This window comes from Filicampus tigris, chromosome 5, assembly GCF_054856515.1.
Source record: "Filicampus tigris isolate MCC_2025a chromosome 5, RoL_Ftig_1.0, whole genome shotgun sequence".
NCBI classification, from domain to species: Eukaryota; Metazoa; Chordata; class Actinopteri; order Syngnathiformes; family Syngnathidae; genus Filicampus; species Filicampus tigris.
This window is the reverse complement of record NC_141221.1, coordinates 9,558,641-9,575,000: the sequence shown is the minus strand read 5'-3', so window position 1 is coordinate 9,575,000 and position 16,360 is coordinate 9,558,641. Positions and strand designations below refer to the sequence as shown.

Here is a 16,360-nt window from a genome sequence, read left to right as displayed (position 1 = left end):
TCAGCACCATGAGCTCCGTGGCGTCCTCCGTCAGCGCCAAGCCCAGCCGCACTGGCCTGGTGAGATACGCTCTCTTTAGAGCATACACTCAGATCAACCAAAAATACACACACCTGTATAACACTCTACTTTTTAAACACAAGTCATAAGCTTATGGTACAGTGGTGGGCAAAACAATCATAATACAAATGTCTTTTACGGGTCATAAAGAAACACTTATGTTGTGACACTTGTGGTACAGTGGTGGGCAAAACAATCATCATAATACAAATGTCTTTTACGGTTCATAAAGCAACACTTGGGTTGTGACACTTTTAGTACACTTGTAGTAGTTCTTTGAAGCGCAGTGCTCTCACTGAATTACAACTGCATTCAGTGTAATGGTGACTTGTTTTTTTTTAATCATTTGGTTTTGTTTCTAAGCTGGTCCGTCAATATGTGTGTATGTGAAACCAGTTTGTGGTGCAAAAAAGTTGCCAACCACTGTACTGAACTGAAACAATATCAGTGTCATTATCGTGTAATCGGCTTTCAACTACCCGAAATTGGTCGTGCAAGCCCTCAATCAGTGGTGTTCATGGTGTGGCCTGCTGGGCCAAATACAGCGCGCTGCGTTACTGAATACGTCCCGCTGAGCATTTACATCATCAAGAGTCTCATAATATCTGTTGTATTATGGTCATTTGTTTTTGATCTCTCCCACCCACAGCTGACAGAGACGTCGTCACGGTACAACCGCAAGATCTCAGGCACCACGGCCCTGCAGGAGGCTCTGAAGGAGAAGCAGCAGCACATCGAGCAGCTCATGGTGGAGAGGGACATGGAGAAGGCTGAGGTTGCCAAAGCCACCAGCCACGCGGGGGAGATGGAGCAGGAAATCACGCTGCTCAGGGACGACCAGGAACAGGTAGTGGTGGTGAAACACCTAGGTGGTCAAATTTAGTGGGAATGACGGCATCAAATTTGAAAAAAAAAAATTATTTGAAATTGATTCAGCTCATTTAGTCGCTTAAACCTGCTCAATGTATTAAATATACCGAATATGAGGTGTTCGAAAATTCAAATAGACCCGTAACATAACAGGATTGTTATTGAACAGTTCTTTCCACTACTTGATTCAGTGAAGTCCAAGTCAGAGCTACTTAAAGGTATTGTTCTCTTTTTGAACTGTGTCGTTTGGAAGATGGAGGCCAAGATGGATCAGTTACGTGGCTTGGTGGAGGCGGCCGACAAAGACAAAGTGGAGCTGCTCAACCAACTGGAGGAGGAGCGGCGGTAAGGCAACACGTTGAATTTAGTGAATTGGTAGCAATGTTACAAGCTTAGCGTGCTTGTTTGTTCCGCTTTTTTTTTTTTTTTTTAAATAGGAAAGTTGAGGACCTTCAGTTCCGTGTTGAGGAAGCGTGCATCACCAAAGGGGACCTGGAGGTAATTTCTCAATATGCACACATATTACAATGAAAGCCTTTAATGGATTAAAAAAGAGAGAACTAGTTCTTTCTTTTTAGCAGGTGTGGTGAATGAGGTCATAAGCATATCGTTTTTATTTTTTCATCTACAGCCATTGCTGCGCATGTCACAGTAATGTTCATGTTAATTTATGACTGTCTGGCATACCAATATTTTGTATTACAGTAAACCCCATTTATCGCCAACATATAATGTAAAATGCCGTCGGTAGGCTAACGGAAATTAGCATAGATGTTATGGTAATTTTAAACGGTCAAACAACTGCTACTTTAACACACGCAACAGCAACACATACAAACAGAGCATACAACAATACTCACAGGCTTGTATGTTTTCTCTGTTCTATGGAACTGATAACTATTACGAGAAATTAGTTGTTGGCCTTTTCTGCCAATTCTTCTTGCAGTTAATTACACTGCCAGTAGAGCTCAGTATTGACATCCGGAACATTGTGTTACTGCACTGAAGGCAATTCGAAATTCAGACTTTTTATTCTGTAGAAATACATAATCCAGAGAGACACAACTATTCGTGTATTAACAATTACCCCAAAAAAAATCCAAAATACGTCTGTTTCAAAAGTGCAAATTGTCAAAAGGTGCCGATAAGTCGGGAATGTTGGAAGAGCAGCGCTACGTTTCCATTTTCTATTTATCTTCAATAATGTTCAGAGAAATTAGCCACTCAATATATTTTCTTGATCTGAGTCATTTTTTAGAGTGCAGTGTTCCATCTGTTGTTCAGGATGTATTTGATCCCAGAATTTGTCATTTACTTCCACAGCGGGACCCACTTGGTTTAATCAGAAGGAACTCAAAACTAGAGCATTAAAACGAGGGCGTCAGGGTTCGGATACGCCTTTTACCCTTTCCACCGCCCTAGTGTGTGTGCTGTGCACTAACAGTTTATGACGCACCCTCAGAATGTGCATGCAACTTCACAAAAACAAACCAAAACGCCCAAACAAAGTTTTGTTGAGCGCAAGCCGGTGACTAATGCAGAAACTTTTTGATGTCTCCTGTTCAGTGATGTGATGTTGTTATCGCCTCTTCTTCCCTCTTGTCCTCGTCCTTTTGTTTATTATTTTAATGTTTTCACCATGTTGGTCCAGTGCTCGGCATGGAACCACTGGAGATGCTCCCCTCGTCATCCCACTCACATAAGCCTTAACCCAATTACCAATTCTGGTAGGGTCTCCCTCATGGCAGGTTTTTATTTCCAAAATACGATGTTACACAACTTCTAAGAGTGCTCGGTATATTTTAGAGGTAAGGTGTTTACTAGCGATGAGGCTTTTATTTTTACGAATAATTTTTTTCCCCCAAATAATCTACCCATCCCTCTACCCATCCCATTTTCTGCCACATAACCATCCATAGTGTAATATTATTTATGGTAAGAATACTAGTTTTAATATATTTGATTTGATTATTTAATATTACATATTTTGTGTCAATTACACTTTTTGTTTTTATTTTTTTTTTAAAAAAGCCTTTTTTTGTCTTCAAGAAATGGTTTTTAAACCAGTCTTGGAATAAACATGCAGACATAAAAGACAGTGTATGTGTATAAAAATAGGTTGTAATATATCTTAAATCTTGTGGAGGTATAGCGTTACACTATTTTTCATCATTTCAGTTTTCATGTTTTGTTTTGTTTTCTTTCGTTTTTTGCCCTGTGACGAATTTCAGTGTACGGTATGAATATCCCTTGCCCCACGACAGGGAGCCCTCATTTTACGAACGAGTTCCATTCTTGCACTGGCGATGTAACACAAATTTCTGCGTATGTCGGATTTCACCATTAAAGTCGAAATTTACGTCAAAATACTTTGTATAAAAAAAGGAAAATACGTTCAAATATAAAGCACAGGATGCTGCACCTAGCTGTTGAGAAGTGGCTGGAGAAAGAGGACATGATCGAGGCACTCTGCGCATGCTCAACCGCAAGGAAAGCTGGTCTTTTGACTTGAATTTTGGCTTGAACCCAAATATTGACTACATGTAAACGTAATCACTATGGTGCTGGGAGCAAAATGGAGGAGGAGGCAAGGGCATCGTAACGTCGTAGGTCGCGTACGTCGTAATACGAGGACTGCCTGTCTATAAGAACTTGAGCGAACTTTGATCAGTTATCTGGTTGCAATTGTGTGGCCCAAATATGTAATTATGTACATTCAGCGGACATGGCCACAGCATTTGAGAGCAGAGAAAGAAAAAAATAATAATCTTTGTGACATAATCTAATATTCCCCACTACCTACCAGGTGTCAATTTGCATGTTTTTTGCATTTAAATTACCCCCACCCTAACCAACCAACCAACCAACCAACCTGCACATGTGCATCAAATGCTTTTTTGCTGCCTGCATATTCACCATCTTTGTGTTCATGGTGCAACCTGAGCGTTGTGCACTAACTAGTGGTGTGTCCTCCCATATCCTCCAGTTATCCCTCATGGCTCCACCCATTCATTCATTCATCCATCCATTCGTTCTGGCCCCTCTGCTCTGTCTCCTCCTTCCTCTCTTGTCTGTGTTGGGCTGGCATGTGATGGTGGCACTGGTATGTTCTCCTCTCTCTCGCTCTCTCTCTCTCTCTCTCCCTCTCCTTCCTCTCTCTCTCTTTTTCTCTCCTCCTTGTGTACTAACAGACGCAGACCAGGCTGGAGCATGTCCACATTAAGGAGCTTGAACAGAGCCTGCACTTTGAAAAGACCAAAGCTGAGAAGCTCCAAAGAGAGTTAGAAGACACTAGGGTAATGGATGCCACGCCGCGTTGGGGCTTGAGCAAAAAAAAAAAAAAAACGGGGCTTGAGCAAGAAGGAGGAGTCAATTGTGTTGCTCAAAGTTGTGTGTCCGGAGGTCCGATATAACAGGAGGGCCACCCCAAATTGGTTTGTGGGGGATTAAAATGCAAAAAACACAAAAGTAGTTCAACACATTTTTTTCCAAGTTGTACTCAACAGTTTCGTAGTGTATAAAAACACAATAATGACATTTTATCTTGCAACGTGCAATCATAAAAAGGCAAAACAGACTACCCCGGTATTTGTTTTTCTTCTTTAGTGGGGTCTATTAGCAGTTGGCAAACCCATTTAATGGTGCATTGCCACCAACAAGTTACAGTGTCCTTCCACTGCAAGGAAAGCAATGTGTTCCACAATCAACCCATTAAGTCCTAAAGCGCCTGGTCAAACATCTCTGAAAAACCAAAGGGTGACTTTACAATCACCCTCTAAAACCTGAAGTTTTCCCGGAAATTCAACACCTACAAAATAATTGATATCTTGGCCCTTGTAGCAGATAGAAACATAATTCTAAAAGAATTTGAGATCTTGGCCATGTGGCTTTCTCACAGGCCTGAGTTTATTATTACAGTATCAACCAAAAAGTATAAAAATAAAGTGTCAATGCAAGAGAAGCGGTATTTTTAATTAAAAACAAATCGAGTGGTACAGTAATTACCGTCCTCTATTCTGTTAGAAAGCCATCTATCGTCACCGTCTACAAATATATAGAAAATGACATATCCGAGGCTTTGCTTTGAGGGAAGGGTTTCTTTTTGTGTTGTTGGCGGTGGGCCACTATGTGTGTCAAAGAATCATATTTTTACAAGCGTTTCCTCCCTCTGACTTTTACAAAGGAATAATATTCTTTCATGAGCACATTCACAGTCAAACCGCATTTGACTGACAGCCCCCGTAATGATCCTATCAGTGCCGAACCAGACAGATGCGTGTCTCCCCCCCACCCACAAACAAGGAGTTCCAGGTCCTTCCTGACATCCATGTGTCCTACCTATTTGTATTGTAGTCTGTCCTACCCCTTCCTTAACTTCATATAATTTTGGTATGATTCGTGACTATATTAGGGTATCAATCATATATTTCTTTCATTCAAAGAATCAAGAGAAAAAAAACACATTGGTTAAAACGATGGCAATACCCAGTTCTTGGGATTAGTTTTATCTAATGATAACATTTTGTATTTTATGGTTCTTCCCTGGAACCCAGACCTAACATAATGCATCATGTAATGCCCAAAAATCGAATTATGGAAAAGCGATATTTGCTGTAACTACCGTTTATGCTCCAAACCTGCTTGTGAAAATCTGCAATGTAGAGAGACCATAAAACAATTTTTTTTACTCTTCCCACACTTTTTAAACACATTTCAGCTTAAGTCTTAGCACCTGTTCTGTTTCTCGCTGTCAAGAAATGGGAGACTATAACTCACATCACATGATAAGAAAACGCACTTGCACAGTTCTCCAAATAAGGGGCAAACCTGTTTATTCGTGACTCCAATAAAAAGTTACCTTTAAAATTTACACCTAAAAGAATTCAACATTTTGTATTTAAACACCAGCATTGATCAACCAAACCAGATACAATAATTGAATCTAATGACAGTCTGATATCTGAATGGTAACGTGATGCCAAACGGCTAATGGAAATCAGCATAGATGTTACAGTAATTCCGAACCTTCATAACAGCTACATTAACACGCCGACTGCTCTGTGGGAATGACAACTATTACCGGAGGTCCGTTGGTGACCTTCTCTGCCTCTTCTTCTTGCCGTTAATTACGTTTCACCTCTGTCCTTTGACCTCAGTGCTTCCCTAAATGTTGTGGCATGACATAGAACTACACCACATTCTAAATTATTTTGTAAATTATGTTTTTCATTACAATGCTTTGCATCATAATTTAGAACAGTGCATTTGAACAAAAAATACATTTTTGTTTTTGGAAAAAAAAACTGTTATCATTGGGAGCTTTGTTTGAAAACATTCAAGTTATTCTCCGATAGTTGATGGCTTAAATTATGCTGTGTGCCGTTTGCATAGACTGTTTATAAAAATCTGAGAAAAAACAAGTTGCATAATAATTTGGAACCCGGTGTACACTAAAAGCGCAAAACCTATTTCAGACTTAGCTATATATTGTAAAAGCCCATTAAAAACAGTTGCTTAAACAATTGCGATATAACAGGAGGTGTGGCCAATGAGCCACTCGGTCAATAGTAACCGAATATGTTGGCGATTTTTGTAATAGACCCATCAATAAAAATGCAGCCCAAAACATAGAGCCAATACCCTGGGCTGCACAGTTCGACACTTGTGACTCCACACATGCTTTCAAAGTTCACTCCCATTGTTTGAATCATCATCATCATCAGCACAAAGCTCACTGATTCAGCCTGTCGGATATTTCTGAACTTAAGATGTCTGCATTTGAAGGTTGCCACCGTGTCGGAAAGATCCCGCATAATGGAGCTGGAGCGGGACCTCTCACTTCGCACCCGGGAAGTCGCCGACCTGCAGCTCCGTCTCGGCTCCCAGCAGGCCTCCGACGACCCTGACGCTGGTGGCGTCTCTCCCCTCCTGGAGGAGATCACATCCCTGAGGGACCGTCTGGCCTCGCTGGAAGCCGAGCGGCGGGAGGAACTGGCCGGGCTACAGGAGAAGCTGGAATCTCAGGAGAAGGCTCACGGCGAGGCGGCCGCCCAGCTCCAGGCCACCGGCGTCAAGCTGTCTGGCGACAACGAGCAGCTGCGCATGCGCCTGAGCCAGGCTGAGAAGGACAACGGCGAGGTGCTGGAGAGGCTGAAGCTGGAACACGGACAGGCCCTGGATGAGGCCACCGCCGCCCGCGATAAGCAGATTCTCGACCTGAAGGAGCGGCTGGCCTCCCTCGCCGAAGACAAGGAGCGCCTGGACGACGCGGTGCGCGCCGGGGTAGACAAAGCTGAGAACCAGCACCTGGTGGAGATGGAGGACGTCCTCGGGAAGCTCCACGCGGCCGAGCTCAAGGTGAAGGAGCTGGAGGGGATGGGAGCTGAGTTAGAGCGACAGGCCCAGGGTGAGAGAGAAACCAAAGAGATGGTGGCACAAATGGTCCGCCGTTTGTGTCGCAGCCAAAGCAACCGGAAGGAACAACTAGAAGATGTTCAGAATCAAGGAAACTCACAGGGAACTGAGGTGAGTGTTACATAACTATGGTGGCAAGTACAAATGCTTTCTTATTGTACTTAAGTAGATTTTTAAAGACCCTGTATAGTGAATTCAGAGATTTATTTTGAAATATTTAATACATTTTTGAAGATAATTGCTAAAAACTAGGGATAGACCGATCGGCCGTGCCGATATTTGTCAAAATGCTAAATGTGGAATCGTCCTTTTTTAAATATCTGCCAGCCAATAAAAATTGGGCAAATCTCAGGGAATTATATTACTTTAAGGGGCTATTTGTTGAAGTTTTCATTTAATTTTCTAAGACATGCTGCTGCACTTTTTCTTAGAGTATGAAAACAAAGATGTTTATTTCCCAAGATAAGAAGCAAAAAAACTTTAGCATGTAGCAAATATGAAAAGCTGTTTAATAAACATGCTTAAAGGCATTTCAACAAAGTGTTGGAGTTTGTATTAATAATTTGTGAAAAAAAATATATATATTTTCCTTTATACCGCAAACGAATATCGGCTTCAAATATCGGTTATCGGCCTCGTTGATACTAATAAACTGCATCGGTATCGGCCCTGCAAAAAAAAACCAATATCGGTCTATCTACTAAAAACAATGTGCAAAAACTGAGAACTACGTATGTACTATGTATACTAATTGAGTACGACTCAATCGCTCAACTGATTTTCACCATTTAAGGTTTCCTGTTTAGTTTTTTTGTCCCTCTTTCTTTAACTTGTATTTATTGTAAGTAAAGGATTTGACTCAGTGGTAATTTTACCAGTGTCTTTCTAATGAAAGTCCATAACTGAGTGTGAATTTGTAACTAATGCCCATTGTTTTTTTGGGAGGGTTTTTTTTTTTCCTTTTTTATTTATTTTTTTTATTATTATTCTTTTTTTTTTTTTTTTACAGCAAGTGCCATGGTTCTTGATTTGGTTGACTTCAAATGTGGTTTCCTCAAATGTAATGTTAATTTTATTATTATTTTTGCTTAAAAGTTAGTTGGTGAACTGAGATCACTATTGGAGGGCAAAGAGAATGAAATCCTGTCACTACAGCAAAGTTTGGCCGGTGTGAAGAAGGAGAAAGAAACTGTGGAGCAGCAGCTTGGTGGCCTGGTGAGTTTTTTTTTCTTTTCATTCGTAACTACTTTTATAATTAACTATGATTTGCCTACATTCTACAGTGGATCCTCGGGTTACTAACTGCCCTGTTTACTAACAATTTATCTTACTCCCAAAATTTTTTTGTAGAAAAATAATTTCTATTTGCATGCTATTTTCCATTTGTGAGAAATCTTGGCATGGACAAGTGGTCCAGGTAAAGATCAATCATGGCTCAGCTTCATAAAACAGGTGAGCCGTGATTGGTCCTTACTTGAGCCCTAAGCAACTGTGATGTCATGTTCAGTCGAAAACAAGTGACAAAATGGCAGCCCTCTGAGATGGCTAAAAATGGGTGGATTATGCAATATTAACCAGAATGCCATGTTTCAACTAGTGGGCTGGCATAGAACATATTATTGTAAAGACATTTTTGGGGTTGGCTTCCTTCTAAGACCAAAGGAAGTGTTATAAATAGTGGGGGGCGGAGTCATAGATGCGCCAAATTAGTTACTGAACAAATTGCATGACATTCAGTATCATAGAAATGTTTTCATATCTTCCACAATGCCTATTTAAAATCATTTGGTAGCTAACACTATTGTCTTGCCCTCAGAAGCAGCAGTTGGCTACAAGCACAGACGAGCAGAGCAACTCTGCAAAAACTATGCAAGGTAAATAATCAGATTTAGTTACCTAGCCCCTCGTCTTTAGCGTGTTAAATCCTCAGACTAAGAAAAATCCCAAATATGCCTTTCTTGGTTTGTCAGAAACCCTTGAGAGGCTCAGCAAAAAGGAGGAGCAGTGCACAACTCTTACCACAGAATCTGAGTCTCTCAGGAGTCAGCTTAACGGTAAGAAGAATAAATGTAGGGTTATTTTGTTGACAAAACAGTATTTGCGTATGAAGTCATGAGCCACCGTGCTGGTCTCAACTCAGGGCTGGAGAGGAAGTTGGCGGGCGCGGACGAGAAGGTACGGCAGCTTTGCGAGGACAAAAGCAAACTGGAGGTAGACATTTCGGACATGATGACAGCGTCCGGTGACAGTTCGGTGCAGCTGACCAAAATGAACGAAGACCTGCGGCAGAAAGAAAGGTGTTAGGCGCTATACCCTCGAAAGTTCTCCAAAAAATACAACTGATTTTACTGTAGTAATACATTTAATCCGGGCCACCGGGCATTTACAGTAGTCCAATTTATGGAAATTGAGCACATTTCTTTTCCCTCACTTTTAACCTCTTTGCTTGTGTTCCATCGCTCAGGAGGCTTGAGGAGTTGCAGAGTCAACTGGCAGAGGAAAAGAACAAGCTGGCCCTCTCCAATGAGCAACGGGAACAGGATCTGTCCCACAAAGACAAGGAACTGTGTGAGATACGAGACGGCCACAATGCTCAAATAAAAACTCTACAGGAGCAGATTGCATCATTGGTTAGTAGTCATATATTTTTTTAGTTGCTTATATATTCTGAAATTTGCCTTATTGTGACCTAACAGTACGGCTTATTTACTTAATACCGCCCCCCACTCAGTTTCTCCAACCATGACTTGCGCCATTGTCAAGCCACTTCACAAAACCAAAAGTTAAGCGGAGCTGCAGTGTTGGAGTAACAGAGTTAGCTTGTGTTATCTTCTGATAAGCGCCAAATGCTCAATTAACCGTGGAAGTTGTCATCGTGGTAGAATTTAGAGCCTTTCTACTACATCAGCACAAGTGTAACTTGGGTGGTGTGCTGATGAAGTGCTCCCACCATGAGTGAAAATGCAATTCATGCTTTTACTGCCTTTATGGCAGCTTGCGCACACTTCACAGTTGACTGCACTGTTTTTGACTTGGGGCTCTGCATGTAGCTCTGCTAGCCAAAGCTGTACTCTCCATTGGAGATTGCTTCCCAGTCACATTTGAGACTATGTGACATTAAGGAGTCACGTGACAAAAAGGCCCCCCAAAAATGGCAACTTTCTCCCAGGTTTCATTTAGGGATATGCACACTTTTGTTGCCAGTGGTTTAGACATTAATGACTGTGTTGTTATTTTGAGACACAGTCAATTTATGCTGTTAATCAAGCTGTACCCTGACTACTTTGTGGCCAAGTGTAATATCAGCGGTGTTGTCTCATTAAATGCCGAATAAAATACTTACAAAAAAATGCTCTGGGAGCATCCTTAGTCACTTCCTGTCTGTGCTCATTTCCAAGGAGAAGAGTGTACAGCAGAGCGCGGTCGAAGCCAATGAGCTGAAGGAGTCTCAGGAGAAGGCTCTCTCCCAGGCCTCAGAGCTTCATGGAAAGGAGGTCCAAGGGCTGCGGGACGAACTCGACAATCTGAAACAGGAGCTCTCCTCCTCCAAAGACAGGAGCCAGGAGCTGGAAAAGCTGGTATCTGAGCTGCAGACACACAAGGAAAAGCTTCAGGTAAGGACAAGGCCTGGTTCTTGGATCCAGGTATGACTTCCAGAAAGCATTCACGGCGCTGGGCTTTTCCTGCAGTATAATGATATTACAGCCTTTTTCAAAAACGTCCTTCATCACATTTACATCATAACACCCCACAATGGCCTGAAATGATTAAAAATGTAAAAACGAAGAAACCACATCGACATGGATATAGTGGTACCTTTTTTTTTTTTTTTACCTTATTTTATTTGTTTATTTATTTATTCATTGTATTTATTGCAAAAAAAAAAATATGCTGTGACTACTTTCCAGTTAGACTGTAAATGTGTGAAAAGCTCCTCACCTCCCCTTGGACATTAACATTCATGACCCCTATCATTTCATTTCATCATTTATATGCAATCATCAACTAAATACAGTGGAACAATTCTTTTATTTGTTTGTTTTTCCTCCTCCCCATTGGAAATATTGCAGTGAATGAGTTCATTCCAGACCAAAATGTTATTTACCTTTTATTAGCCCTACTGACAATGTTTTGATTGGCCTACTGTCATACATGTGAACTAAAATACGCAAGATAAAATAAACCCTTTTAAAGGCTGACATGCAATTGAGACAGAACAGAAAGGTTTTTGTAGAGTGAGATGAAAAAGCAATGACCAGTACCTTGTAGTCAGCAGCCAGACTCTTTCCGTGACATTTTTTGGTTGTTAGACATCAATTATTTTGTTTGAGGTTCCACTTTTTAGTAATACGTTTGAATATGGTACATTTGACACTGTACAGAAAAAGCAGGGGGTCATTGCATTTCAGTGTTGGTTGTTCTCTTCAATCTTGATTTTAGTTTGAATGACACAAGATAGCTCAATGTCATGTTTAGTCAAATAACATTAAATCCGTCCAAGTTTTTTTATTTTCCCCCCAACTACCTTGGCTTAAAAACTTTATGTAAGCAGGGCGATTTTCACTTTGAAACATAATCATGTTTAAAATAAAAGAATATAAAACAAAAACTACTAGAACATTCTGCACCAAATATAAAATGCTTAATAATCCAAGTATGCATATACTTAAATAAAAATGTTTCGTGTATAACAGCTTAAATCTTTTTCAAATGTTTTTTTTTTTTTGTGCAACATAAGGGATCTCAGTTAGCCAGCCAGAGGCTGAGCACCATGTGTGTTTACAGAGTTGTCATCTGGCTTGAGTGTGGTACAGTTCCACTTCCTGTCCCTTAGCTGATATGTTCATGTGGGAATTTGGTACGCCTCTGTCTGGAGTGTACCAAAAAATCCCAATACATGTTCATGTGCCGTTACATCCCTATTCAACATGATTTCGGTGGTGAGCTGTGGTGTCTATCTTTGATATATATGCATATATATATATTTTTTACTTCTGCAGCTTAACCTTTGTTTGCATAATGCATATATAGTGGCTTGGTTTATTTTGGAACCATCTTACTTTTTTTTTTTTATATCGTCGCCGTCCTGTGACATTTATCTCCTATTTTGGAAACTTTTTTAATTTTCATTTTAATGCGATGTCTGTAACGCGGAAACATGATTTGTGTAAAAATAAGAAAATGAAAAAAAAAATGGAGATAAGTGTTTTTCACATGACAGCGACGATATGCAACTTTGCATATCCATACCTCCCTCATTTTTTTTTTTTTTACCCTCCCCCTCTATCAACTTGATTTCCCCAGCATCTTTCTGCTGAGCTCAGCTCCTCCAAGCATGACGTTGAACGCTTGTCCGCAAAACTGGAAGAGCAGACTGTAGATCTGCAGCGCAAGTGTCAGGATGGAGAGGATGCTCTCACTGAGAAATGCAAATTGGAGACGCAGCTCTCTGAGGTTCAGAGCAAGCTTTCTGCTCTCCAGGATCATTCTGTTCAGAATGAGGACCTCCATGCTACCGTAGAGAAGCTCTCAAAGGAGAGGGACGAGTTACTTGCCAGCAACAAGTGCTCCGAAGAAGAAAGAACGTCACTGAACGACCAGTTGGAGAAGCTCAAAAATCGTTTGCAAGAGGCACAGGCTGAAAACACCAACCTGAAGAGCGCCAATGTCAAACAGCAGTCTGATCTCGAGGATCTCAGGAAACAAAACGAGGAGAAGGATGCCACGCTGCTCAAACACCAGCAGGATGCTCAGCAAGCTGAAAGTAATAAGAAGCAACTGCTGGAGAACTATGAAAATGTCTGCAAAGAGCGCAGCAGGCTAGAGGAGGACCTCAACGAAAGCAGGTCTAAACTCGCGTGCGAGAACAACAAGCTCATCTCGGAGTTAGACGCGGCCAAAAACGCCAAAAAGACTCTGGATGCCAAGAACACAGAGTTGCAAGCCAAGCTGCAGTCTCTCAACTTGGAGAAAGAAGATCTGACAATGAAGAACACCCAGCTGCAGGCTCTCACGGAAACACTAAGGAAAGAGAAGACCACCATGTCTGCCGAAGTCAGCGCTGTCACGTCGGACAAAAAGAACCTTGAGGCTGCGAAGGAGGAACTCCAAAATAAGCTCAGTCTCGCCAAGAAAGAGCTGGACAACTCCGTCCGTAAATGCGAAGACCTGCAAGCGTCTCGCCTCAGCCTGGTCCAGATGCTGGAGGAGTCCAAGACCAGCAGCCAGGTGACAGATTCCGAAAGGCTTCACCTCTTGCAGGAGAAGGAGGACTTGCTCGCCGCCCAGCGGAAAGTCATAAAGGAGAAGGAGGACCTGGTCAAAGACATGGATGATCTGAAGGAGAAGATCAAAGTCTCTGCTCAGCAACTGACTTTGTCCGGCGAAAAGCTGAAGGCTGCGTCTGCAACTTTGGAGCAAGAAAGGCAGACCTTTTGCACACAGAATTCTGAAAACTCTGAGGCTCTGCACGCGCTGAGGAAAGAGAAGCTGACACTCGAAGCGGCGCTTGAGCAACATAAAACAGATTACGAGTGTCTGGTTGGGGAAAAGGGCGAAATAGAAGCAAAGCACTTGTCGGCCACGGCTGAGGTTAACGCCCTATTCCTCGAGCGGGATAAGCTAGTGAGTGAAATCCGAGCCGTAAAGGACCAATTGGACAGCTTCTCCAGAACTCAAGGCGAGATTAGTCAGGATAAGTCTCGTTTAGAAGTGATGCTCGAGGAAGCCACCTGCGAAAAAAATTCCGCCGTGGCCGATTTAGCTTCCTTAAAAAAAGAAAAGGCCGAGCTTGAGAGCGAACTGGGGAAACGTTCCTCCGAAATTGAACTCCTAGAAAAGGCCAATGCTGACCTCGCCCGAGGACGAAGCGAGCTCGAAAGTGATGTTGAGAAATCCGCCGTGGAACTTAAAAGCCAAGTCGACAAACTCACGAAACACATGGAGTCATCAGAGACTAAAAAGAAGCAGCTCCTTGAGGAGATTCTGGAACTTAAAAAGCAGACAGAGTCATTGTCCGAGGCCAAGCATCATCTGGAGACGCAGCTCCAGGTGGAATCCAGTGAACGGACTCGTGTCGTTGAGCAAACGGAGGAGCTGCAGAACACCTTGTCCCAACTTCGGCGGGACCAAGACAACACGTCCTCTCAACTTAAGACCGCAGAGGAGCAAAACAAGTTTTTGACAGCAGAATCTGATCTGGCAAAAGCACATGTGAAGGAACAAGAGCTAGTGACCCTTGGCTTGTCTGAAGACAAGAGCGAGCTTTTATCCAAACTGGAACTGACTGACAAACGTGTGTCGGCACTGGAAGCGGAGAAGGAGGAGCTCCTTGCCGGACGCAGCCGCTTGGAGCAGGACGTTTCCCAATGGCTTGCGGAGAAGTCGCGGCTGACCGGCGAGCTTGAGAAGCTGCAGGAGGATGTCCAGACCCTCCGAGCAGTTGAGGCCGCCCTGGAGAAGCGACACCAGGAGGCTGTGACCGAGAGAGACCAGCTCCAGTCCCAACTTAAACATGCCATTGCTAAGCAGCTTGAGGTATTCCTCCGTTTAGTTTCCTCCGCTAGCTCCTCTAGTACACCAATGCAACTTAAACATTGCTGGGGCAATGTCACCTGTCAATGTCACTGCATGCCAGCTGGTCTGTCTTCCTCTTCTGCCTTTTATACAATTTTCTTAACTTTCATCCTCCACATACTCACCGCACTTGACTTCACTCCTTTCCTTCCTGTGGGCTTATAACGTGATCAACAACTCTGCTGTTTTGAGGTGTTTTGGCACTATATATGGTTTTAGAACTCCACTTCTCTGTTGGAACCACATGCAGTATGGCCACAAAGTCTCTTTACAAATATACTTTTTTTTTTTTTTTTAATCACAAAAGGAATTGAGCTACTTTGCAGTATTCACAAAAGATTTGGGCTTTAGGGTAAAACTTTAGCATGAACTAAAATGCATTCAAACCTTTAACGGTCAACTCTTTGACCATCCTGTTTTAATTCGTATCTAACTGTTCATAGGTTTTGCACAACTTTTAAGATCTCTAACGAAGGAGCTGAACAGCAAATTTCCCAACTTGTGTTCAACTCATTCACTGCCATTGACGAATTTACTTGTCTTTTCACAGTCCAGCCATTCAATCCTAGGAACTTATTTATATTTTTTTCAAACGTTAGGGTAAAAAAGGGTCTGAAAATGTCTGGCAGTGATTGAGTTAATCGATGAATCCACCAATACATTAACAAGGACATCCACTTCCATGTCTTTCTGTCACTCCTCCAATCTCTGTGTCTCTGTCGCAACTTGCTGATGACACTCAGTTGTTCAATTAGAATTGGCATTTAAAACGGTCGTCTTCATCAAGCTGTTCACATTTTTGACATCATGAGACCATCATGATGGCCAGTGATCTTACAATGTCAAAGAATGTCACCAAGCATTTGCAACAGAGATCCAGACAGAATGCAAGCGTCACAGATAGGCATAGATGTGGACGACCTTTGAAAGTTTCAAGGATTGGTTCATTCAGCGCATTGTTGGAGAACAGCACTGAAACACTGAACAGTTGTTACATGCACAATGCGTATTGTGGTTACACAGACTCAGAAAAACTGTAGAAAATAGTATGGACGACATCGACTGTCACGTCCGTCAATTCATGCATGGCAGGAGAAATTCATGGAGGGACAAATAAGTTAGACAAATAGAGATAAACTAAAAAAAAAAAAAAGAAAATCTTCGTAATGTTTTCCACGCATGGTCTATTCATTTGATTTTATAATAAAATTGTTAAATTGTAAAGAGACTTTATGGACATGATCATTATTATTGGGATTTTTGCAAATTGAGCACATAGACCTGTACATTAGTAGCATCTAGCACAAGAGCTGTGTCAGAAATTGTCTTTACTTAATAATGTAGCGATTAGGTTTTAATTTAGCGATCTGAACAAACCAGTGTTAACCACTGTGATGTGAAACTAAAATAAAGTAAAACCACTCGCCCGTTGAAGACGGCC

The 16,360-nt window shown here is 41.9% G+C and overlaps 1 protein-coding gene across 8 annotated transcripts in view; it reads left to right on the top strand.

Annotated features, from left to right (window-relative positions):
- The window catches only part of clip1a (CAP-GLY domain containing linker protein 1a), a 34,438-nt gene that overhangs the window by 8,513 nt on the left and 9,565 nt on the right, over positions 1-16,360 (top strand). For 6 of the 8 annotated variants that reach the window (XM_086029902.1, XM_086029901.1, XM_086029905.1 and 3 more), the window contains exons 5-17: positions 1-59; positions 710-907; positions 1,184-1,275; positions 1,368-1,428; positions 4,122-4,226; positions 6,715-7,455; positions 8,440-8,559; positions 9,161-9,218; positions 9,315-9,398; positions 9,485-9,641; positions 9,809-9,974; positions 10,743-10,958; positions 12,649-14,880. The exon at positions 1-59 is cut by the window's left edge and continues 158 nt beyond it. In XM_086029902.1, coding sequence (XP_085886028.1) covers positions 1-59; positions 710-907; positions 1,184-1,275; positions 1,368-1,428; positions 4,122-4,226; positions 6,715-7,455; positions 8,440-8,559; positions 9,161-9,218; positions 9,315-9,398; positions 9,485-9,641; positions 9,809-9,974; positions 10,743-10,958; positions 12,649-14,880 — 4,289 coding nt within the window. Of the gene's footprint in view, positions 60-330; positions 384-709; positions 908-1,183; positions 1,276-1,367; positions 1,429-4,121; positions 4,227-6,714; positions 7,456-8,439; positions 8,560-9,160; positions 9,219-9,314; positions 9,399-9,484; positions 9,642-9,808; positions 9,975-10,742; positions 10,959-12,648; positions 14,881-16,360 lie in introns of those variants that run through there. The other 2 variants (XM_086029909.1, XM_086029908.1) reach the window with 2 other exon arrangements.